General features: G+C 38.3%; 1 protein-coding gene across 2 annotated transcripts in view; it reads left to right on the top strand.

Moving 5' to 3' along the window:
* Positions 1-27,385, top strand: part of LOC145978349 (corticotropin-releasing factor-binding protein) — a 129,927-nt gene that overhangs the window by 40,187 nt on the left and 62,355 nt on the right. For both annotated transcript variants that reach the window (XM_083110943.1, XM_083110945.1), the window contains exons 3-4: positions 23,833-23,993; positions 27,059-27,269. In XM_083110943.1, coding sequence (XP_082967069.1) covers positions 23,833-23,993; positions 27,059-27,269 — 372 coding nt within the window. The remainder of the gene's footprint in view (positions 1-23,832; positions 23,994-27,058; positions 27,270-27,385) is intronic.

The raw sequence follows: 27,385 nt of genomic DNA on the forward strand, positions 1-27,385 counted from the left end.
TCCATAGAAGAAGAAGTCTATTAGCCAATAAAAGAAGAAGCCTAATAGAAGACCATTAGTCCATAGAAGAAGAAGTCTATTAGCCAATAGAAGAAGAAGCCTAATAGAAGACCATTAGTCCATAGAAGAAGAAGTCTATTAGCCAATAGAAGAAGAAGCCTAATAGAAGACCATTAGTCCATAGAAGAAGAAGTCTATTAGCCAATAAAAGAAGAAGCCTAATAGAAGTCCATTAGTCTATAGAAGAAGCCTGTGGATTTCCAATATGAAGAAGTACATATATATATATATATATATATATATATATATATATATATATAAGAGGAAGTAGTCTTCACTAATCGATAACCAGATGTCAAGAAGAAGAAGAAGTCCTTAACATCTTCACAGCGAAGAAGAAGAAGCCTTCCAATAGATACATTCCCATATACTTACAATAAATATATATGTGATAAATAAACAAATAGACAGCTTCAAATGCAATAATGTATATAAATTGAATGTAGCCTGAAAAATTAAGAATATACGGTGCATTGTACCTTCTGTAGTAGGTTAAACAAGTTGTTTCCTTTCGTTTGTTTTTTTCTCAAATAAGTTGTCATTCAGTTTTGGTAGCCCTGAGTGTCTCATGCTTTACCCTGGTCTAAGCCGGACTGGTGTCACGTTTTCCGGGATGTGGCACCATTCTCAAATATTGGGAATTTTGGACCAGGCTAATCCATCGTTCATTCTAGAAAATCTTTGAAAGAACAGTTTTCGATTTAAATTTAAAATAAATGCATATGCATAAAAACAGAATTGTATATTTCTTTACTATATAATTTTGGAATTACAAAAATTGGATCTGGAAAGTATTGACTTCTAGGCATATAACATGAGGTTTAAAATGCAGTCAAATAATCTAGGTGATTTAGTACATTTCTGTACCTATAATTCCAATTTCTTGCGATTTAAGACAAACCTTAATAAACCTGAATAAACCAAACAATTAATGCACTAAATATATACCCAATGAGAACGATATCGCCTGAAGTAATTAACATCTGTATTCTCATCAAAATTGTATATTCTATCCTCCATATTCTGAAAATAATGGATTAAGAAAAAAAACTTTGATGACATTACGTGAGTCGATAACGTAATTATTTCAAATCAATTCTATCTGCAACAACGCGTGCGGTTCAATCTACGACTCTTCTGCCATCTAGCGTCATTGAAAGGATACAAAATGAAACGGGAAATGAAAGAAAAAACACGTCAGAGAGAGACAAGGAGGAAAACAAAGGGATATAAATCGTCACCAAAGGATGATGTGAAGAGTAGTATTAAGATTAGTTTTATTTAAATAAGATATAGAGCAATACAAATTAAAATAATAATAACAACAATAGTGTATGTGTGAATAAGACTTAACCCCGTCATAGAAAACCTACAACACCGACTGGGGGTTCGTCATGCTGACCACATGCCACTCCGTAACAGTTGGACGCTGGCAGTAGGTAGGCACTGGTCTTCATGAGTTGTTACGCCACGGTTATTATTATTATTTATTATGCTATTTCATACAAAAGCAAATTACTAAATTATGTGTTAATATTTACATAGAGTAATTCATTTGTCACTCTTATACATGAGATATTATGAAGTAGAAAATTAATTGAGGACTAAAAGTGGTAAACGTTGTAAGTGCCAAAAGCGAGAGTGTTGGGAAATGGCATCGTTCAGCACATCAGCCCGTAAGAACGTGCACACTAGTGTGCCACGTCCTCTCGCGTGAGCACCTACCAGCTTAGCACAGGGGAGAGACAATGAGATACCTCTGGGCACAGACCAAGGTTACTAACGTTAAGAATATATGAAAGGAAACAACAGATTTAACCCACTACGGAGGGTACAATTCGTACTATATTCTTGAATAATTATATGCAAGTATTAATATCTTTGTAAATTCTTTTATACAATATTATTCTTCTATTGTAGCTAATCTTCTTTAGGCTTCTTCTTCTTGTAATCAATATGGCCTCTTCTTCTTATGGCATCTTCTTCTTATAATTAATGTGGCATCTTCTTCTTACAGCCTCTTAATTAATATGGCATCTTCTTCTTATAGCCTCTTAATTAATATGTCATCTTCTTCTTATAATCAATATAGCATCTTCTTCTTATAATGATTGAGGTGCCTTCTTCATGCAATTAATAAGGCTTCTTCTTCTTATAATCGCTAAGGCTTCTTCTTCTTCCTTTTCTTTGTCGATCCAAATTTACGGAAATATTAATAAAATTAATCCCCTAGACAAACAAAGAGAAAGGGGTTAGTTAAAGATCGCCGCCTAGCCGGCGCTAACCTTAACTTGGAGCTACAGTGCATGCGCTTCCAAATGTGCTTGGGTGCTGCCGTGAAATGGCGCTACACCAGGGGAAAAACAACCCAAAAGCCACACGAAACTCTCAGTTCGTGGGAACTGTAATAGACACAAAATCGAGATTACAAGTCGACTTCATTACTTTTGTATATTAATCACTTATGCCATTACTGAATGATAATTCCCCTTTTCTCCTTATTTATATCCTGTTATTATGCTAAATTTATTTATTTATTTCCTCATAATTAGTATTAATATATACAATCACTCTTTCATCACATCTGCTCTTTCCGTTGTCTCTATTTACAATCGTATAAGTTCTCCTGGGTGGTGCCATCTCTTATCCACCTTCCAAACTAAATTACGCAGCATCTTTTATAACCGTTGTTCCTCTTGCCTGCTGCCATCTATGGTCCTTTATTTCAAAGAATAGCAATGCAGTTTGTGTACGTGACAAGTGACCTCTTTACATGTCCTTTGAACTACTTAGAGGGCTACCAGCTACTTTTCACGTTTACCACATTATAGAGCATGGCACATTTCACAGTTTAACGTGGAAACGGTGTTTGATTTATTGTGACACTTAGTACACTGTTTACCAATTTTAGTCTTCAATTCCTTTACCAACTTGTTAAAACTATCAATTAATATAAAATAGTTGAATAGTTTTATCATGCATAATTCTTGTTTAGTTATTGCTTTCTGTTATAAATCAATTATATGGCATACTAACTCTCTTTTGAAAGTAAAAGTTCGAGAGAGAATAAGAAAAACACAACAGACAGAAAAACTAAAAAGAATAAAATGGAATATGCAGAAATGGAAAAAAGAAGAAATCAGACAAAGATACCAAGATGAAGTAGCTCAAAAAACACAAAGTTGGACAGCAGAAGAGAGGAGCTCAACCGAGAAACACTGGGAGAAAATACAAGGAACTCTAAAAGAAGTAGCAGAAGAAATAATAGGAGAAGATAAACAAGTAGGGGAAAAAATGTGGTTCGATGAGGATTGTGAGAAAGTAATAAAGGAAAAGAACGAAGCTAGACAAAAAATGATACAAAGAAAAACGAGAGGAAATGGCGAAAGGTACCGAGAAAAAAGGAATATAGCTAATAAAACATGCAAACAGAAAAAGAAGGAGATAATGAAGAAACAGCTGATGGGGATAGATGACTTGAGTAGACAAAATGAAACAAGAAAAGTATATACCGCAATCAAAAAAGTAAATAAAGGATACCAACCAAAGGAAATTGGCTATAAGGATATAAACGGAGCAGTGATAGGAGATCAGCATAGAAAATTAGAGAGATGGGCAGAATATTATCAAGAACAACTAGGAAAAGAAGAGGAACTAGTGGGAACAACAGGAATATATGGATACAATGAGGGAAGCATTGAACACCCACCAACAATGGAAGAGATAGAAATAGCAATTAGAAAAGCGAAAAATAACAAAGCACCAGGAGAAGACGGTATAATAATAGAAATGCTGAAGATGGCAGGACTGACAATGAAAATTGAAATCCATAAACTCCTGGAACGGATCTGGAAAGAAGAACAAATGCCGGAAGGATGGAAAGTTGGAATAATATGCCCAATACACAAAAAAGGGGATCGAACGGATTGTAGTAACTATAGACCAATAATGCTGCTAAATGTGGTGTACGAAGTCCTTACCAGTATTATTAATGAAAGATTGAAGAAATATACTGAAGCTATAGTAGGACAATATCAATGTGGATTTAGACCAGGTAGGGGTACAACAGATCAATTATTCGTTATACAGCAGATAATTGAAAAACACTATGAATATGCAATAGACCTCCTAATTCTATTCATTGACTACAAAAGAGCATTTGATAGTATAAGGAGACCCGAACTGAGTAGAGCTATGCAAGAATTAAAAATCCCCATCAAGTTAATAAATTTAATAGAAATGACAATGAAACAGACCAGAGCAAAAGTGAAAATAGGGAATGAAACAAGTAGAGAATTTCCATATTACAGAGGAGTCAAACAAGGAGATGGACTGTCAACCACACTCTTCATACTAGCATTACACGTGGCCGTTCAAAAGGTAGATAAGAGAGGATCAATTTTTACAAAGAGCACTCAAATATGCGCATATGCAGATGACATTGCAATAATAGCACGAACAGGAAACGATTTAAAGAAAACATACCAGAGATTAGAAGAAACTGCAAATAGGTTAGGACTAGAAACAAATGTCAATAAAACAAAGTACATGATTGTTACCCAAAAACCTGACAAATATAGAGAGGAAAGAATAGAAATAAATGGGAAGGAATTTGAAAGAGTCAGGACATTCCAATACTTAGGGCTGATCATAAATGAACAAAATAAAAAAGATAGCATGATAAAGGAAAGGATATACATGGGGAATAGAGCATATTATGCAAACATGCAATTATTAAAGAGCAAACTAATAAACAAGAATCTCAAAATTACCATATATAAAACGTTAATAAGACCTATAATAACATATGGTTCAGAGACATGGGTAATGAATAAGACAGAAGAGGAAGCATTGTGCAGATTGGAGAGGAGGGTGATACGTAAAATATATGGACCGGTTAATGAAAATAATTTTTGGAGAATAAGAACTAATGAAGAAATTAACCATATACTAGGGAAAGAGGATATTGTGAGATTTATTAAATCACAAAGAATGCGGTGGCTGGGTCACGTACAGAGAATGGGAAAGGATAGAATGCAAAGGAAAGTGATGCAAGAAAAAGCTATTCAACAACAAGAAGAGGAAGACCAATGACAAGATGGCTAGATGGTGTCCTGGAAGATCTGCGTCACATGAAGGTGAAAAGATGGTGGGAGATTGCAGAGGACAGGAATAGATGGAGGCACATAGTTGAGGAGGCCAAAGCCCATGAGTAGCTGTAGCGCCATGTGGTAAGGTAAGGTAATTCTTGTTTAGTTATTGCTTTCTGTTATAAATCAATTATATGGCATACTAATATTTGTCTTGCATTCTTGATTTACTGTGATTTGATTTTAAGTGGGGTAGATCTCTTAACGGTATCTTGAGAGAAAAAGCATGAAACTTTCGCACACACTGAGACAGACACACACTATCCTTCCTTCTTTGTGTCTTTTCAATGATATCCGTAGCACATTATATTTGACGAGAAAAATAAATTGTCTTATCTTTGATGTAACAAAAACTGTCCCCTGGAAATTTTGGGTGGGGGGATCTTTTTAGGGAAAGATTGTTGGTATGGGAACCAACAATAAAGAATCCATTCTTTTGTACAATAATAATGAAATACTTCATGCTCCTATTCATGTATGTATTAATTGTCTAATGCCCAATATTTCCGATAGATGGCAGTAATTAATAAATGACATTATATAGCTAAGGACAGACGAAACATGGGAGACAAGAAAATGAATGTGAGAAATAATAATAGTAGATTATATTAAGTAGGGTGACCAGATATTTGTTGACCAAAAAGAGTATAGGCTCTAGTCTATAGGTTGAAGGTGCGCATGCACAGAACATAAAAAGAAAACGAAAATAAGGGTGGCTATTTGTTATTGCTTCTATTATAGCCCCTATAAAATAGGCCTACACTCGACAGATTCAAATTACTTATGGGTCTAATGTAATTAGCTAATTACAAATACTTACTCACCAATGGGCACCATCATTCATACTTCTGGGATGATTTTGCTTTCTTGAATATGTTTAAATCGTACTTTATAGCTAGTCCAAACTCTTCACAGGTCATGTCCACATTGAATTTCACTTTCATTACTTGTTTGAGTGTTGACACCAGGAGTGTACTTGTTCCCTCTCGCCAATAAGTTTTAATAACACAAATCAACATTTGTACCAAGAATTTTATAAGAGGCACAATCACTTTTAAAATTGACCCAGCCTGTACTAAATCTCTGAACACTGACGTCCACTTACCCATCATTGTTTATTTTCTTTCTGTGGATTTTAACGCATTTTTACACGTAAAATAATGAATGAAATTAAATTGCAAGGAAAAGAGTATATTTGGGGATTTTTGCAAATTGAAAAGAGTATAGAGTATATGAACCTCTAAAAGAGTATAATACTCTTAAAAAGAGTATGTCTGGTAACCCTATATTAAGCTTAGCTAAGGAGAAGAATGAAGCATTTGCTGCTATCCGTGAGTACTTGAATGTACATACACATTGACCATCCAGAAGTAAGTAATTTAGTTTGTTTTTGAAGTTGTTAAGTTAGGGGGGTTATGGAAGGCTAATAAATACATCCCACGTTCACGATGCATTGGAAATGTTTACTTATACCGCGTTTGTTAGAACCTGTCCCTTTTCCCGCGCTAGGGCTCGCTCGACAGTTTCGGTGCCAATGAGAAACGAGGAAAAAATCGTCTGCTGGGCAGCGAGGAGCGAATGGAAGCCAGAAGAGAGGCGCTTACGTAGACGCTGTTGCTACGTTGCGTATTTTAATTGGCTGCCTGGCTTTGACTTTCCCCAGCACGGAGAAAGGCAGCGATCAGTTAGCGCGGGAACCGGGACAGGTTGTAACAAACGCGGTAGTGTTAATGGGGCATTACTGACGACCACTACAGCATTCCACATGCCAAGTTACACAGAAATATCGGATTTGAACCGAACAGCGAATAGCACGAATTGCCTTTTGAATCGCAACTGAAGGGCAATGAAGCTGGCAAACCGATGGGGTCTTCCAGGGCTTGGAACACAGCCGACTAATTACATTCCTCTACAATCTGTTTACATTATAGTGAAATCTATGTGGTGCGAATAGAGTCTATGTGGCTTCAAAACTGCTAGACATTCAAATCGATAGAAGAGGAAAACAGAAGAATAATCCCAGTTCCGAATACATCACGTGCTGCCTCAGAGTATATTATGGTATGGCAAGGTATCCGCAAGAGACGACATGAGACTTGGCACCGTCGCGTCTCGATTTCTGAATATACTTCGGCGTCTCGTCTCGAAATATATAGCATGACATTGCACAATCTTCACACCGCTGCGCTGTAAAACTCATGACAGCAAAGAACTTTCCTAAAAAAACGTATTTTTCCTGTTTCATGTCTCATTTGGACACTATGAGCTCGCGAAGAATAATATTTTATCCTGAATGTACATGCAACTTGACAGCACATTCTCTCAATTACCAGTAATGAAATGACTGCAATTAGTAAATAAATTTCAGTAAACCCTCGTTAACACGAATCCCAAGGGGCCGAAAATTCAAGAGTTCGTGTTAACAAAAATTCGTGCTAACCGGGGACTCAAATTTTATTGTTGCAATAGAGTTCATTCTACACATTAACCATTTACATAATACGTATGTCGTCATAGAAAACACTAGTACACTAGTACAGTACTACAGTAATTTACTTTTAAAAAAGTACTCTCAGATAATTTTTTGGTGAAAAATTCCTTTATATTGCGCTTTCGCAAGATACGATAAGACCTCTTCATAAGAGCAATAATGCCTTGGTCCAAAGGCAATTGATGTTACTCGTACAGGCTACGTCTTAAAGAATAGGAAAACACATCTGAACACACAACTTTTTTTGTTGGTTAAATACGTCTAAGCTCATTGTTGACGCGGTGATGATTGTCGAGCAATTGCACTCAAGTTTTAATCTTGATGTTACTCGTACTGGCTATGTTTTAAAGAATAGAAAAAAACACATTTGAACACATTGTTGATCTGAATCTGTTGGTTACAATACTGTATAAGTTGATTGTTGACAAGATGATATAGATTGTTGAGCGATTTCTTACGTACCTAGCAGAGGAACGACAGAGGAACAACAGAAAAAAATATGAAAAACTTTGAAAGTTCGTGTTAAATGAGATCTAATGACGCAACGGACTAAAAAACAGTTCGTAATTCGTGGTATCCGAAATTCGCGTTAACCGATAAAACTTTCTATAAGCTATAATACATCCCTGCCGGAACCAACATTTTGTTCATGTTAACCGAGTGTTCGTCTTAAGCGAGTTTGTGTTAACGAGGGTTTACTGCATATGACTTAGGGATCAATAACCTGACAGATATCGGCTTATTTTTCGTGTAAATAAAGTTGATTTGGTTGAGCTATAAAAAAAACAATATGGAACGAAATCTCGGACACCAAGCCACAATCTCGTTTTGACTGATGTGTGTTTTATTTAATGTTGTGTAAATCTGGGTAACGTCCCGCATCCCGGACTTGTTGTCTAAGGCTTCATGCTTTGGGCTCCGACTACGAGACGCGCGCAGGATCGAGCTTTACCTATTCTAAATTTGTATAAGTCGACCTCCGCGGCAGAGTGGTTAACACATCGTGCTACGACGTCAGGAGTCCCGGGTTCGAATCCCGCTGTAAGCATGGGTGTTCTTTGCGAGTGTCATTTCTTCAATTTCATCATATCATTACTCATCCTCATCTTCGCGATTAGCCAATATGGCAGAAAACCGAAGTCAAATATACCAAACCAAAACAAAGTCTAAAAAGCGCTGTATAGAATTAACAAATATCTGTAATTCAATACTGTATTAAATTAAAGAAGCAGTTAACTTTTCGCCGGAAAAACTATACTTATTTCTTTACATTAAAAGGCTCAGAAAAGTTACTCAAATAATGTTTTATTACAATTCGCGAAAGACTATTGCTACACTGCTTCATTTTGACTTGATTTAAATATAGGCGTTTCCTTCTTAAAAATCAGTATTGGCAATCTAAATTTTCATTTCGTGAAGTGACTCTCTTTTCAACGCATGTTTTCAACGCCATCTTTTGGTGGAGAAATGAATCAAGCTGGTGGCTACGTCGCAGTAAGCGATTTCGTCTTGTAAACTGCGGCAAGATACGAGGCAATTTGCTCTCAAGACTCAAATACATGTTGTTAACGTGTGGAACCGGTACGTAGGTGTAATGTAAAGTTTCAATCTTCAGCTTTTAACTGAAGGGGAAACGGGAGGCTAGAATTCGGCAGAAGTCGTCCGCAGAAATTCAGAAGGAAGTGCCGATTCAAGCTTACCAATTCGAAAAAGGTTTCTTTAGCTGTGTCTATTTAGCCTCCACTATGCTGTCGTCAAGTTAAGACCGACAAGGTAGTCAAAATGGAGGATTTTGCCTCAGATGTTTCATGGAAAGTGCAAATTTCTGCTCAATATTTCACAGACTGACAAACTTGCAGCTAGTTCCGCCGACTTTCCGTAACTACGACTAATGGCTTGAAATGGAAAATAAATTCAACACCTCTATGATGTCAGTGCGACGTCACCACCTATGATTGCAGTCTCTTTTCTCTATTGTAGGCTTGGAAGAACCCTTTTGCCATGATAAGTTACGTGGTGTCTTATGTAGAACATGGTGCAAGGGTTGACCTTCTCCGAAAGCACTCAGTTTTAAACCTCTCTTCCATCCAGTATACCCCGGTTACTGTAATTGGCTGCAGACTAACGAGGCTCTGGCGTCTGGACTCGTGCAGTGATGTGCCGTAGACTATAAGTTTACGTCTACATGCGTTGTCTACACGTAATCTACGCGTAGATTACATTGGGTTGTAGTTTACATAGACTATGTAGACAATCTAAAGTGCATTAAAATTAATTTTCAAGGGTTTCATGAAAGGAAAGTGACATTTTCAACTATATTGGTTCGTAACAAACTGAAAACAATCCTATTTACAACAAAATTTATCTTTTCTTCTATTATCAACTATGGAAGAAGATAAATAGTATGCAAAAAACGACAACAGATGGCAGTCGTGAGGCAAGAGTCGTATTTTCCCCATAAAACACTAGAATATTTCCTATATTAGGTTTCTTCCTACGTGAGAAATTGTTCGAATTTGGAAGAAAGAGTATGGAAAGTTCTCCTTACACATCAGCAACTGATACGCAGTATAATTTTGTTTTACTTCCACGGCGCCCTTTGCTAAGTTATCACCTTTTGCCATGTTGTTTACATAGATTACGTAATCTACGTGTATAAAATAGTCTACGTGTAGAATGTAGACTATCGTTGTTTACGCGTAGACGCACATCACTGCTCACAGCCAATATTACGTAATCGTAATACTTTGTGTGGGGCTTGTGCTGTGTCCTGTCTATGTGCGTAATCAACTAAATCAACAAGTAGAAGATGTTCCCGAGTGTCCGGAAGAAAAGGGGGGACAGGGAAGCCCCCTCTGAAAATCGAATGGCATGTTAATGATAAATTTCGAGCAATTTAAATAACATATATGCATTATTCCGTAAAAGAATATGCTAAAATTATAACTTTGCACTATCTGTTACTCAGTAGGAAGTATGTTTGTCATCAGGTGACAAGTATTTTCAGAATTCCTTCCTTAGCCTAAAGATAAAAGCCTCGGACACCCCTCGATTTCATAGTGGCTAACGTTATCGCATGTTTTGGCTAGAGACAATATGGATGGTTGGTTCGTTGATTTTGTGTTTTAAGTCCACTTAATGAACAGTAAGGCTAATCGGGACTGGTCATACAGTTTAAAGTGGAATCCGAAACATCATGCCTCCACCGGATATCGAACCCAGGACCCCTTGCTTACAAGGCGTTGACGCTACCACCGCGCCATCGGGGAGGTCCGGGTAATATGGAGACGAGACGAAAATATCCTATGTGTCTGAATAAGTTGCATAGTAACTATTTGTGTTCTTTTTATGTTTCATTCACTACCACAAGTACTACACATAACAAATATTGTGGTTATGTATCGCAATGCACACCGGAGCTGCTTTTGCAGAAAACGCCCGAGCAGCCAAACTGTTCGCGAGCTCTCGCCTGACTGGTGCAACGTTCTTACTGCCGTGCGTATAAAGAAACAAATGCATGTTGCTATGCGCACAAAGCGCTGTGTTTTTGATGTGACATTTCAAGTTAAAAATAAACACATGGTTATCATACAGTAACAGTGGCGGCGATTGGGTTCCAAAACCGGGGAAGGGGACAAAAACAGTTTATTTCTCTTTGTACATAAGGTTTAGCATAGTGCGGGGGCAAAAGTGTCCGAAAGTAGAGGGGGCAACTGCCCCCGTCGCCTCCCTTAAACGCCGCCACTGCATAGTAAAGTAAGCCTTGGTCTCCTCTGGGTATTGCAAAGATCTTTCTCGTTCTCGGTCAGGTTTGGATGGACAAGTCTCCAAGGTCCTGTTCTTGTCATTATGCTTTTGAAAAGCCTTCTCTGGACTAACGCTGTTTTACTAAAGCTGGCTGGGAGCTTCACTTTTTCTCAACTTATGAATGGAGTGTTATGATTGTGTAATATGTAGAGTGAAAATATAGAAAAAGGAAAATTGTCTCGCTTTCTTATATATATATATATATATATATATATATATATATATATCGTTACCCCTTCTCTCTCCCTCTCCCTCCCCCCCTCTCTCTCTCTCTCTCTCTCTCTCTCTCTCTCTCTCTCTCTCTGTCTCTCTTCTCTTCTCATTCTTTACCTCTATACAGGGTGATTCAGAATTCCTATCACACACTTCTAGGGGTTGTAGAGGGGACTTAGTACATCAAGTTTTGATAAGGAACCCATGTCCGGAAACGTAGCGTTTTGGTACTACACAGATCACAAGATCACATAATTTACCATCTAACGCTTTACTGCGTCACTACAAGAGCTGCTCGATATGGCGACCCTGACGTTCGTTGCATACACAAGCACAAAAATACCTGGTTTGTGCTGTATCGTGTCTTCTGCAGCCAGAACTCGTGCAACCAGGTCTTCCTCCGACACTAAAGGAGTCTCATAAACAAGACTCTTCATGTGGCACCACACAAAAAAATCAAAAGGTGTTAGATTCGGCGATCGTGGTGGCCAAGGAGTTGGTCCACCGTGACCTATCCACCTGTCTCAGTATGTTTGATTGAGATGTTGTCGGCCGTCATGGGAAAAGTGTGCTGGAGCGCCATCATGTTGGAACCACATGTGCTCTGTAAACAGATTGTAAACAGAGGACGTTGGAAGCAGCACACATGACATCAGGTGACTGAAGACGTCAATGCGGGTTGCCTACCGTGAAGCTGGAGATGTGAAATTATGTGGTCTTGTCATCTGTGTAGTACCAAAAAGGCACGTTTCCGGACATGGGTTCCTTATCAAAACTTGATCTACTAAGTCCCCTCTACAACCCTGTGTAATAGGAATTCTGAATCACCCTTTATAGGAATAAGGGAGGACCACGATCTTAAATTACGGTGCTTGATGGAAATCAAATTTCACCAAACCAGCAGATTCTTGCTAACCAAGCCTTTATACTTTGTCTCGGGAATCTCTGGAGCAGGAGAACGAAAACAAGTCTATGCACAAGTTGTGACTCGAGAGAGCTCGACCAATGAACGCCTGAGAGGAATAGGGATTGCGTGGAGGGGGAGAGCGACTGCAGCTGCCAACTGTTGGCAGCATCTTGTACTGCTTCGATCTACCCACTCGCTTTCTCCCTTTCTCTACTTTTATGCACGACCTTGCTCCAGAGATTCTTGGGATAGAGTATAGTAATCCTGCTCCGACGAGAGAACGATAGTGTGACGTCACTAGAGTGTGCCGGGAAAATTGCACAAACCGATAGCATGGCACATACTGATCGTCTATTCTCTCTCAATAAACATGCAACATTAAATTTAAACAAGAATTCAATTATTTCACTCTCAGTAATCTGATCTGCATAAGAAATTACTGGATTAGCAAGAGTCTATTGTATTTAGGAATAACAACACAATTGTAGTTTCACTATAGTAGTGTTCTATTATTCATCCAACGCGAGATCGAAGTGAATGTAAACAAAACCACGTGACTTCTGAGAAAATAGTTCCTTTACTGTGTTAGTTCTGATACTATTTTGACCATGAATATATCGGTAGTAGCTGTAGAGCTCATAAGGTCTCAGAACTTGAATATAGCAGCTGCGTTGAGTGGCAAGGCTTTACTCCACGCACTATATTCCTACGCGCAAGATGCCTGCACAGGCGCCATTAGAACAGCCAATAGGATTTCTCAAAATCCACGTGTATTTGTTAGCATTGATTTCGTTCTTGCAACGATCAGAGAATACAGTGTTTATTTAAACAAAACAACAACGTGTTGACGTGCTGTAGTTACACACACAAATCTTTCACGTAGTTGAAATTAGCACAACTCACCTTTTTACCCTATAAAGTTTTTTAACTTCCTACGTTTATTAAAGAATTTAAATGATCTCATCTGTGATTCAATTATTATTTTTTTCACAAATCTAACCAGAGTAAATAAAAGTATGGTCTCTTGATTCAGATGTGAAATAATGCAAGATTGGGGAGAATAATTTGAGCGATAGATGGCACGAAAAATTCGTAAGGCTCCAAGCGAATAAATTATCAATGTGTTTTCGAACGTAGCATTGTGCTTCCAGAATAAAATCAACAAAGGAGTTATTTTCAATTCATCTTGCCAAACGAAGGGGAATATTTGAAAAGAGCTTGCTGCCAGAAATGTAATCAAGAAGACCGGAGATATAATTCAATGCAATGGAGAGAAATTCGAGCACGGAAACGAAATAAGAAAGAAGAAGCAATAATTTTACAAAAACACAGAGTTCGAAAGGAACACAATGAAAGATGGTGAAGCATAAATAAAAGATGATGGAAAATGCGATAGATATTCCGATGGTTACCTTCCTTGAGCTTAAGTCGAATTTACTTCCCACTTGGACTCAAAAACTGTAAAATGGCAATTTCTTCATAGATAGAAGACTATACCTAGAAGTACTCACAAAGAAATGGAAGAAACATACAAGAATCTGATCTACGATATACCTCCTGCCACACATTCTGCTAGGACACCTGTCTAATAATGCCCCCTCCCCCGCCCCCTCCTCGTTACGTTGAACTTGTGACTTATAACTGGTGTACCCCTTCCAGCATCGAGAACTGTATCGCTCCTCGATACTACAATTGCTGTTCCGCCTTCATTCACTCGCGTGGCTCACTTTTCTAAATCACAGGAACCAACCACCTGGGCTGAGATAACAGAGTACAAGAGAATGAGTAAATGTTTCATATGACATGTCTACATGTTCGCGTTGTATGGTATTCTAAATTCGATTGCACTCCCCTCGTATTGTTTAAAAACGGCTATAAGATTCCTCTAAATTTCTAAGTGAGAATATTAGGGGGGTAAATGCCCCTTGCCCTCCGTGCGAACACCTATGCTCTACTGAGGTGGTTCAAGGAAAAATAAGCCAATGACGTTAACTGTCTTATTCATTCAACTTAATCTCGATTGTACACTACCTATTTAGGCACGTAAATAACTGTACCCAATGTCGTAATCACCAAAGTCCAATCAACGTACCCCGTCAGGATACTGAACTACCTGAATGTACCATTCCAGGAAAGTAGCTTCATTTCCAGTTCAAGGATGCAAAGTTTATCACTGCAATAATATCTTCGTACATCTAATGAATATATTTTATTTATTTACTCTTATTTGGGATTGTCGCTTAGCAGTTTTTCTCATATCTATCTATGTACTGTACATAAACTTACATTTTTAGTACAATATCGTAACGCAACTCCCATGCTGCGTTTGGGATCGAACCTAGAACCTCTAGATTTAATTGGGTGATGTAGTTATTTGTTATTCATCTCTCAGATGGTTATCACTCGCTTGGCCTAAATGTGACAAATGCAAGAGGTTACCTTTTAAAGGAATGGCGATAGAAATTAACTTAGATTAGATATGGGTTTTATACTCTCCGTGACTGAACCGATATGGATTGGTTAAGGAAAGGATATTACTTGCCTTACAAATATATGGAGATTGTTCCTAGCTTGTCCTCTCAACTATCACTTGTCTCTTGTCACACACCATCGTCCAATAGTCGTTCCCCACTTTGCTTTTCTCTCACAATCCGTAGTCCTTACTCTCTCTCCTATTCTCGCCAACTGCCCACACTACCTGACAATCCCAACACTCACCTCACGTTTGCCTAATTGCTTATTCTGCATTCCTTTCTCTGCTTCCTGCTATCCTAAGACTTTATACTTCTTACCCAATACCTTGGGTACGATACGATATTATTAAAAAAAGTACTATCAATAAAAAAAATCTACTAAATTGTTAAGCCACATTTTCTAAAAACAGATAACAATATATAATTATATCTAGGGCTAGGATTTTGATGAAATTGCATCTTTTTTTCTGGTGAATAAGAAACCCAAATCTTTTAATATTTATATGTTTCATGTCGTGCTGAAACTTTTAAGCACTATTTGTTGGGGCATTTTTTTTTTGCATTTTTTGCCATTATGGGTTGTATAAATAATTTTTTGGCATTTTAAGTCATTTTTGGTCATTTTTTTTATTTTCTTAGTTTTCCAGAGCACTTGTACGCTGCGAGTGCATGGGCAGCTTTAACGTGAAAGGATTAAGATGAATGAATATCCTATTTTTTCATATCTTCCCTAGACAATTTAAAATATATGAAACCGCAGCTACCTTCCATCCGTCTCAGAAGAAAATAAACAACACGAATATAACGATTTCCTTATAATGAAATTCAATTGTTAGAAGTTCAAAACAGCTCGCAATTTTGCCCCAGGAGAAGAAAGTCGTTGCCCTGCCTAATCTTATCTTCTAATCTGCTCAGTCCAATTGTTGTGTTCCTTGAAAGTGAATGGATGGAACGTGTGATCTGGCCATTGTCGAAGTTCCTGTTTATTGCGAGAATTTACTTTGGTGCAGTGTTCAGTAGAGCAGGTTTTCGAAGCATTGGACAAGATGCCAAAAACCAAGCAAAGTACACAGTACAAATTAAAACAGTTTGTGTCCCAGCATGGTGAAAATACGTTCAGTACGGACGGATCAGTATTATTCTGTCAGCTTTGTGGTGTAAGAGTTGCTGCGGAAAAGAAATTCACGGTGGAGCAACATGTCAACCGCGAGAAACACAAGGCAGCTCTGAAGCAAATTCAAGGCAGAAGAGGATGGTGCAATTGTTAATGGGTGAGTGTTCCTCCAAATCCTCTGTTATTTCTGAAGAACTGTGCGACGCTTTTATTTCTGCTGACATTCCTCTAAGTAAACTAAATAATCCTAAACTTCGAGCATTTTTGGAAAAACATACTGGGAAATCGATACCAGATTCTTCCACGCTAAGGAAAAATTATGTCAAGAAATGCTACAACCAAACAATGGATCAAATTCGGCAGAAAATTCATGGTAAAAAAATATGGGTGTCAATTGACGAAAGTACCGACTCACTCGGACGGTACATTGCAAATGTAGTGATTGGTACGATGCAGGAATCCGAGTCTACTCAAGTGTTTCTAATAAATTGTGAATGTCTAGAAAAAGTGAATTATTCAACGATCAGCAAAGTTTTCAATAACGCGATGCAGTTATTGTGGCCCGACGGCATTCAATATGACAAGGTGTTGCTTTTCGTAACAGATGCGGCACCGTACATGGTTGAAGCAGGGAATTCTCTGAAAGGTCTGTACTCGAAAATGGTACATGTAACATGTCTTGCACATGCGTGTCACCGTATTGCTGAAGAACTGCGAAGTCACTTTCCTGATGTAGACCAACTGATTGCAAACATTAAGAAGATTTTCCTCAAGTCACCATCACGAGTGTTAGCTTTTAGGTCTCATGCACCTGATGTGCCTTTGCTACCAGCTCCTATTCTTACTACAGGGAGGTTATTTCAGTCGTTCACCGCCAGCCTGTCGGCCGTTCGTCGGACTCTTCATGCAACAGGTCCCGGCAAATTGCGTTCAGGAAGTCCGTAACAGAAACCGCTTGTTTTGTAATGTTTCCACTTTTCACAATTACAGTTACAATTACAATTGAAATAAGCACGTACCTTGTCGCAGGGATGCTGGAAAAGGTGTCCTCCCAAATACAAATATTTCTGGCACCTTATTTCTGACAGAAAATCTTAGATTAGACATCGTTACTTTATCGTCAGTTGTCAGAAAGGGAAGACAGCATCCCGGCGCATAAAGCAAACAGAAAGCGTAAAATTATATTTAAAAGTAATAATAATGATGATCACTAACCTCCTGTGTTATAAGAGATGTTGAAAATGACCTCCTTTAACAGCAATACAACACGTTTCTTAGGTTCAAGAGATCCTGTCTATCGTAATTCCCTGACCACTTTTCTGCAAGAATTCGTTTTCACGTAATTATCGTACATAAAAACTCTCTGTTCAAGACTATATTTGTTTAACGACATAACTAATGAATGAATAACAATTAACACACAATAAAGCACTGGCCATGAGTAGCACATTACAATAACACAGTATAAGCAACACGTGTACTGATAAACGCAAACAGAAGTGAACATGAACGTACACTGACGTCTGGTAGCCGACAGTGTTGCTAACCATTTTTCGGCAATGTCCCTACAGACGTAGTCAAAATGTCCCTACATCTGACCAAATGTCCCTACGCCAAGTAAACCGACTAAAAAAATTATCACCTCATGAGCATGCAAAACAGAAGATAAAATATACACATTTACTTACCAAATCTTTCTGCTCGGTGCTTCCACAATTAATGAAGGAGCGAATTTACATTTGCCTATCCTAACTTAACCTAACCGTACCTGGAAGCGGCCCCGGCGCCTACCCAGCGTCGAATAACATGGGTACCTGGGGGAAACCCTGGGGGGTAAAGGCGGTCAGGGGCGTGATGCTGATCACATCACCCCCACTCACGACCGGATCAAGAAAGTGTGGGGCGTTACCCTCACACCCCCTATACGCCTTCATGGCGTGGTGCTATGCACAGGGGAACACTTTACCTTTTTTGTACCTGAATGGTTCGTGGGGCTATCCGTCAATGGTTTGTTGGGCTACCCGTTTTTCGAGCCCAAATTTTAACTATGTTTGCCTTGCCTAACCTAACTTAACCTAACCTTACCGAGAATGCTCAGTGGGGCTATTCCTGAATGGTTTTGCGGTAATTGTGATTACGAACCGATAAAAAATATTTTTTTCGTAGCACTTTAACATCATCGAAGACGCCATTTTAGTATCCTGCAATTTTATGATTGATGTAATGTTGCCAAATTTACCTGTAATCAAATCAGTTCTTCTACATCGTGATTGTCGCTGTCACATGTAAGCACGTTCTTTGGGCAATATACTGAAATGAATAAGTTTATTAATTAGCCCTCCTGCACACTCCACCTAACAATCTGTATAACATTAACAACTTTTTTACTGTTCTCTTCCGCTATTCTTACACAATCCATGCTCTCCAAGTATGAAATCAACAGTGTGGCAACGCTGTAGACAGCGTAACTAATTGTAATTTGTTCATATCAACAAATATGGCTACCATACTTGTATACGGAGAATCATTGCGAGAATTGAAATGCTTATTTTACAACTTCTACACGTTAATTAACATTTTTTCCCCCTCACCCCAACATGTTAACTTGAGATAAATCATCACGAATAATTATTTCGTGAGTATAAGACGTAGCATAGAAATTACAGAAGGGTCCGGTATTGTAAATTCTTGCCTTAATGAATAATAGGGGTGTGCGGGACAGAATTTTTTGGGTCGGGACGGGATCGGGACGGTAATTTTTTTAAATCCCGACATTCGGGACTGAAAAATTTGCAATTTCCCGACCAAGTCGGAAAATTTTCGGGACGGGAAATGTTCGAAATTTCCCGAAGCACTGGAAATCTCGAATTTTACAAGTCATTTTCACTTTAAGTGATTGTTTTTGCATTTCTAGAATAAAAACTTACAATTTTCGATAAGTTCCAGAAACTTACAAGGCAGAAAACGTCGAGAATTAACGACTTTTTAAAGTAAAGGATCCCGCACACCCCTAATGAATAACGTTGAGTCGTTTACTGTTGATTATGTTATTTGAAGTCATACATGCTGCTGCTGTGCAGAGATAGATGTTGGTTGGTGATGCTGTATTTCCTGCAGTCTTTAACAATTCTGGTCCCATTTTATTTCCCTTTTTTGTTTTTGTATCACTTAACATTGAAAATATTCTTTCCGTTTCCGCTTTAGAATGTGGCAATGTTAGCACTATTTTCGCGAGAGTGGAAATGTTTTCAAAAAGGAACTTGCCTTGAAAGTTTTTGGTAACCGATAACATGTTCCAAAATTCTGATGGAGATTTGTTAGTTAGTTCTTTTTTCTCCTCTTCGCTAAAGTATCCAGATAAACTAATTCATAAAATGTAATTTACCAAGGTTGAAAAAAGTACCTACGTTTTCCCTCATTTGGCAAAATCTGTCCCTACGTTCCTACGCGGGCGAAATTTAGTGAAAAGTCCCTATGCTTAGGGACATGTCCCTACGGTTGGCATCACTGCCGACACGTGCAGTATGAAGCGCCCTCTCGCGGCTGACAACTCACCCAACCCCCGATAAGCTGCCGGCGCTGTCGCGACAACTGAGGATAAAGTAGCGATGACTAATCTAAGATTAGATGTCAGAAATAAGGTGCCAGAAATATTTGTATTTGGGAGAACACCTTTTCCAGCATCCCTGCGACAAGGTACGTGCTTATTTCAATTGTAATTGTAACTGTAATTGTGAAAAGTGGAAACATTACAAAACAAGCTGTTTCTGTTACGGACTTCCTGAACGCAATTTGCCGTGACCTGTTGCATGAAGAGTCCGTCGAACGGCCGACAGGCTGGCGGTGAACGACTGAAATAACCTCCCTGTAGATGGGGTACATGGTTATAGGCTTGTGGCTACTATTGTGAAAATTATAAAGTTGTGAAAGAAGTTGTAACCTCATTCGACAGCAGTGAAGCATTGTGTATAAGACAAGCACAGGAACTCTTGGCTGATCCCGAAATGGAGGGAAAATTATGCTATATAAAGTCCAACTTCGGCTTCCTACCTTCTGCCATAACTTCACTCGAGACATCTGGAGCTACATTGGTTGATCAAGTTAATGTCCTTAACAAAGTTCAGGATAATTTGGAAGCAGTTCCAGGTACTGTTGGAATACAAGTGAGAGAAAAGATGCAGAAAGTGCTAGGGAAAAATGCAGGATACACAATAATATGTTCTATTCGTGACGTGTTGTGTGGGAAAACGTTTTCATTGCCAGACTCTGAAACCGAATTAGAACCAAGTGACATTGTATGTTTTAAATATGCCCCTATTACCTCTGTTGATGTTGAAAGGAGCTTTTCTATGTATAAAAGTGTGCTAGCTGACAATCGTCATTCATTTCTTTTTGAAAATTTACAGAAAATATTCGTTACACACTGCAACTCAAAACTGAACAGTAACCTCTCATAATTTGTCAAAAGTTGCATACTAGAGTTGCTGTAATTTGAAGTGCAAATAAAATTTTACTTTGGAATTTTTAACGGTTTTTAGGTCATTTTTTGGCAAGTTTTAGGTCATAAATGCATCTTTTTTACGAATTTTTAGGTCATCAAAATCCTAGCCCTAATTATATCCAACTGTAAGGTTAGGTTCACAAATCAAAGATTCAAAACACTGAGGAAGAGGAATTGCACAGTTTATAAGTGTTTTGTAGAATGTCTATCTTTCTTGGGTGTATACACGGCCAGCTCTATTAAGGCCGGAATCCCGAAATTTGGCAACGCTGTCTCGCCGGCTTAAAAGCTTTACTGGCCCGATGATACCATATGGTATCATCAAAAGTAAGGTCGTACTGGCCCGATGATATCATATGGTATCATGGTGCTGATTACGAAATGGATGTGCATTTTGGACCTTCATACTCTTATGTTTGGGTGGAAACTCTGACACAGGGTCTGGAGCAAGCCTGGCGAATTCACATTGATGACCAACCTCCCTCCTCTCCGCAACATATCCATGCCACATTTCCGAACAGACTTTCACATTTTGTCTCATTATTCAACTTGTATGGCACCCAGGAACATGAAACATGTTTCATTCTCTTGAGAAACGTCCATTCTTTGAACAGAATACTAACGTTTGCGCCTCCTCTCCAAAATGGCGGGGGAAGAGCGGGCAAACTCCAGATTTTTATGTTTTTTCCATTGAAATTCTGGTGTCGTGCCCCCCAAGCGCCCTTCCTCGGTCCGGCGTTCTGAATTGTACAGGGTTGCATGCGCTGATGTTTTAGCTGAAAAACAAAAGTTATCCGAAGTAGATTGCTCCCATAGTTCCCGAGTTATAACAATTTTCCTCCAAAGAGTGTTCGAATTTAAAATTCCCGCCCAGAAGCCTGGGCCAGACCGAGGTTACTTTCGTAAACCTGCTCGGCAGTCAAAAAGAAATCAAGCTACAAAGCATGGGCGCGAATAGCAAAATTGATGTTGACTTTTAAAGAAACAAGGGAATCGGTGTAAAATGTTTTTTCTCTTTCCAAATCTGGACAGAAGATTGACATTACGATGTAAGTGGAAAACATACATTAACAATAGGAATGTAAATTTATCGTTAAATAACTGGAAATAAACAAAACGCCAGGTCAACTTTACATATCATATGCAGCATGGAATTTCCCAATAATGTGTACAGTAGTTAGATCCCATTTTATTTGCTAGGATGTCGGAATGACATTAGAAACTCTTTAGAAACTAAATATTTAGTTGATGGAAGATCTAATACACTGGTTTTACAATTGTTATATAATTAAGCCTTGTTTCCATATTAAAACCACTAAGTTGCTGACCAAGGCGGTTTATTAAGATAAAAACACTTAACAGGTAACGTTTCAACCCTGTATTAGGGTCTACCTCAGACGAAGAACTAGTTTAGTTTAGTTCTTCGTCTGAGGAAGACCCTGATACAGGGTTGAAACGTTACCTGTTAAGTGTTTTTATCTTAATAAACTGCCTTGGTCAGCAACTTAGTGGTTTTACAGTTTCAAAAGTAAGACGTAAAAGTAGTTATGGATGCGATAAACCAGCATTGGAAAGTACATATTAGAGTGTAAAATGTATCTTGAACATAATATTTCTGTACAGCATCTTCATTTTAGCAGTCTATGACATAATTTGCCAAGATTTTATTCAACGGACAATACATTGTAATTACGATGTGCTTATGAGCATATATTTGTCTTGTGTGCATATGTATAAGGCTAAAATAATGCCTTGAACGAAATTAATTAACTTAAAATAAATATTTCCAAATAAGTGGCATTTCTGATGTTGGTGGCTATATACTCCCTGAGAGAAAGTGGATAATTTTGCATGGTTTAGAAATTAGTTTTATATTTCCAATGTTTTTCTCTTGCGGAGATATGTTAGAGTGAAGGAATGAGTGTTGTGTTCTACTGTTCCTCATTTCGTTTCGCCCTTGTACTTAATACGAGTAACATTAAAGCTTATCGTGTGGTGCCTCATGCACACAACTTATCTCAAGGTGGAATTTGCTTTTTGCGTAAACATGGTTTAAATTAGTCTGCCTCTATGTCGACGCCGCTGATTTATTTTGCACATACGTAATTTAAAATCATAATGACATAATGATTGGATATTTATTATTATTATATTTGATGATTCACCACATGTGAAAAGTACGGAATGCTCCGTGATATGCTGGTATGCTGCTCAAAAACTTTAATGCATATTTTTAACAACTTAATAACATACTCTTCTACTTATGAAAAATAACGTTGAATAAACTAGCGAACACAATTTGAGCGAATGAAGCGATTACGGAATGAATAGGCTACAGAAAATTTTACTTTCTTACGTTTGGACGTTCATTCTCTAATGTCTCTTCCGAATAACATCGGCCGGCTGATGTCACGGTTTACAGGGTTGCCAAATTGAAGACTCCGGCCTCCCTCGGATTAAAGATGGCCGTGGTGTATAGAGTGTACTTTGCCTCTTCTTCTTCTTTATTTTTGGCTCACACCGCGTTTGCGATTTCTAGCCAAAGTTGCTGAGTTCAGGTACTATTGCTATTATATATGTTCCAAACCGTTGTTGAATATCATTCACTTTCTTCGGAACACTGATGTCTTATTTAGTATTGTAGTCCATTCTGTTCTTATGGTATAACGGTCTTGCGAGGTCTTATTGATTTAAATTGTCGTACGGGTCATCATGGCTGTTTAGATAGTAAACCTATGTTTTCTAGCGAAGCTATAAAGAATCCAAATAACTGCAATGCGAGTTTCAGATATTAATGTAGATATGGATATCGGAAATGGAACCTGTGCATATTTTAAGTTTGCCTCCCCGAATCGGAAATCAAGATACTTTCCTGGAATGGTACATCCAGGTAGTTCAATATCCTGACGGGGTACATTGATTGGACTTTGGTGATTACGACATTGGGTTCAGTTAAGGCGCAACAAACTTATGGATCAAAAACATTCGTGAGTTATTCTTCTTTAGATGATAAGGATGTTAACTCTTCAAACTAAACTTCTTTAAGAAATAAAAACAATACGAAATTCTTCATGGGCGAAACAAAGAATAACCAAGATTTCATCTTTCCTTCCAGATTGCGTCGAAGTATTGTCCGAGGAGGGTCATTACTTCTTCAAGGCCCAGGCGGACGACGACAAAACATGTGGGATCTACTTCCTCACGGATCCAGACCGGAAGGTCCAGATCCAGATAGATTACCTGGACATCGGCTGCGACCAAGGAGGGCTTATATCGGTAAGATGCGAGGGATATGCTATCAATCTCCTTTGTGGATCCTCCATACCAGTTTCCTTGGAACCCTGAAACATGTTCAACCTTCAACTGGCTTTTGCATCTAAATTGCTAGATTAGTTAAAGCATCCTGGGGGAATATATTATTTATAGCTTGGTCATGTCTTACATTTTATGTACTTGCTGATTACATGATTATCCCTACCATTCATAAAAAAGTTTTGTGTCTATTACTAAGCAAATTCACGTGTAAAGTTAAAGAAGTAGTAGTGGCGTAGCAGACACTCATACATTGTGGGGGGCAAAGTTACGTTTTGGGATACTGGCATCCGTATCTGAATGAGCGATCAAGGATCTAATTTAGGCATGCAAAGAAATGCCGACCTGCGTGGCGGAGTGGTTAGAACACCGCGCCATGACGCCAGGGGTCCCGGGTTGGAATCCCGGCCTGGGCGTGAGTGTTGTTTGGAAGTGTTCCTTCATGAAATTCATCGTCATCGTCACGATTAGCCAAAATTGGCCGAAAAGAGACGCTAAATAACGACAATGAAATCAAAATATCCAGCCATTGGGATACGGTAGCCCATATCAAAATGATTCCTACAAAACGTTCTTGAAATTAGAAGACCTATCCAACAAGAGGTTACTTTAGCCTTCACCCCGCACCCTCTTTATCATTCATAATTCTCGAGATTCATCCGGGCACCCCAATAGGGTACGACTTTTACAATACCACCATTAGACTCCCGCAAAGGGTACATATACGATGGCGTATAAACATTTTACGTTCTCTTCTCACTTTTGAAAAATATTACACACAGAACCCAAAACGTGTCAATTGACACATATATTTTGATTTCAATAACACGTTAACGTGTATAAACTGCAAATAATGCACCTTTTAGTGTGTCAAAATACACATAGGAATGTATTAAAGGGTATTTTTATGAGATGAAGTTTCGTGTGATGCACCAAAATGCATCAATTTGGAAGATCATTTCGAAGATAACAAAATTACACATTTAGCTGTGTCAATTGATGAATTAAAAGTGAAAGTGAGTTATCTTCGAAATGATCTTCTCTGATCTTCCAAATTGAAGCATTTTAGTGCATCACATGGAACTTCATCTGATAAAAATACCCTTTAATACATTCTTATGTGTATTTTGACACACTAAAAGGTGCATTATTTGCAGTTTATGCACGTTAAAGTGTTATTGAAATCAAAATATATGTGTCAATTGATACGTTTTGGGTTCTGTGTGTACGACAATGTAGATCCATTGAAACCGCAAAACTTCGTGTGGCTAGAAAACATTCGACCAAACCGAAAAAAAATGTTTCGTACAGAAGTTGTTTGAAATTAAAATACTTAATCAAACAGTGTCACCCGACACCCTATGAAATTTGAAGTTGTTGAGGTATCACCCGTGAATGCAGAAAATATAAATGACAGGTGTAACCCTGATTCTGTGCCACATAGCTTCATACATACAGGAGAGAAAATTCTATTTTCGGAAGGCTCAACTAGCAAAAAGGGAAATTTTGTCGGTGTTATCCGGCGACATGTTGCATAACTTATCAAGATGTGAAAATGGTTTAACATGAATGATCAGACAAAAGGAAAAAAAACACATTCATTTATCTCTTGACCCGCATCAACCAACCAGCAACAAGCGCCAGAAACAAAAGAGAGAGGTTTTTATTATTTATTTCAGTAATTGGTGGAGACATTAAGTTAATTAAATTTCAGCTGGGTAAATCCAAAGGGTGGGTTCTAAATTTACTAATGCTACATTGCATTGTATCGTAGCGAAACGTCCTCAAAAAAGATTTTACACCTTGTTGGTTTCTAACTGACAAAACGTTTGCTCAGCCAACCAGCACAGAACCCACAAGAAAAGCTTACTTTGACGTCACACGGCGTGTCAAATGCATGCTAAAGCAATGAGGTGGCAATTAACTGATGTGTAGTTACTGATAATCCTGCATACAGTTGAGAAGAAAAAAAGACTAAGCCAAGAGAGATTGTGTAGGTGGCGAGGAAAGCCCCACAGTGGGTAAGTGCATGAAAGAAAGAACTAGTGTGGAAATGGATTGGTTTGAAATTATATGCAAGTGGAAATTGCACGCTTCGTAATATACCATGTGTGTTAATTTACTGTGCATATCTCTTTCTCTCTCTCCTTTTATGTTCTTTCGCCATTTCTCGTTTCTGTTACTCTTTCTTATTTATATTTCTTCTTTTCATCTGTTTCATATTCTCACCTTTCCTTCTTTTCTCATTATTTGATTCTGCTTTCTTATTTCTCCATTTCATCTCATTCTCTTTCTCTCTCTCTTTAGCCACATTTATAATTTCCGCTACTCTTCTTATTTATCTACTTCTCCTTTACATATGATCGATTTTCTTTCTTTCTCTCTCTCTCTCTCTCTCTCTCCTTTGCTTTATTTAGATCATCTTTTTTCTACCTATCTTTCTCTACCTCTTATACTGTATATTTCTTTCTTCTCTCTTTTTCCAGTTTTACCGGATCTTCTTTCTCTCTTACACACAAACACACACCTTTTCCTTTTCTCTCTTTTCAAGTCTTTCTTTCTGCCCCCTTTTCTCATTTTCACTTTCTTATTCTCCCTTTATTTTTGTCTCTCTTCCTTCATCTCCCATCAATTTTCTATCTTCACATCTCTCTCTCTCTTGTTTTATTCTCCTTCCTATCTATTCCCTCCTCTCCTCTCAAATTCTCTCTCTTACCTTCTATCTCTTAATCTGCTTATTTCTCTCTTTTCCTCTTCTTTGAACTGCTCCCTTCTACTTTGTCCATCTCCTCTTGTTTTCTCTTTATCTTTGTCCATTTTCTATCTTTGACATTCCCTTAACTCTGCGTTTCCTTTCCTCTTATGCTCTTGACTCCTTTATATCTTCAAATCTCTGTCATACCTTTTTACTTTTTTCAACTTATCTCTCTCCCCCCTTGTCATACTCATCTCTCTGGTGCTTGTATATGTAAGTGTACTCAATACATAACAAAGAATCAACTAATTTATCAAACCCCGTTTCTCCCCAGCTGGTGGACGGGTGGGAGCTCAACGGCCAATTCTTCCCAAGCCCCGAGGACCATCCGAAACCCATGAGCATGCGCTACCAGGAGTTCTGCGGCCAGAAGAAGGGGAAGAAGCTCCTTGAGACCTCCCAGAATGCTGCCGTCGTGCAGTACAGGGTGCCCAGGAGGGGACAGGGATTTAGCATCAATGTCCGCTTTCCCAAGAACCCCACACGTGAGTATAACGGAATATTTGCAGAATAACATCAATTAGAATGACGTCACGCTGATTATATTCGACCGAAAACGTTGTGATGTAAACTTCAACTTTCAATTTGTGCTTAGGTTTGT

The sequence above is a fragment of the Lepisma saccharinum genome, chromosome 24 (assembly GCF_977018435.1).
Source record: "Lepisma saccharinum chromosome 24, izLepSacc3.1, whole genome shotgun sequence".
Classification (NCBI taxonomy): Eukaryota; Metazoa; Arthropoda; class Insecta; order Zygentoma; family Lepismatidae; genus Lepisma; species Lepisma saccharinum.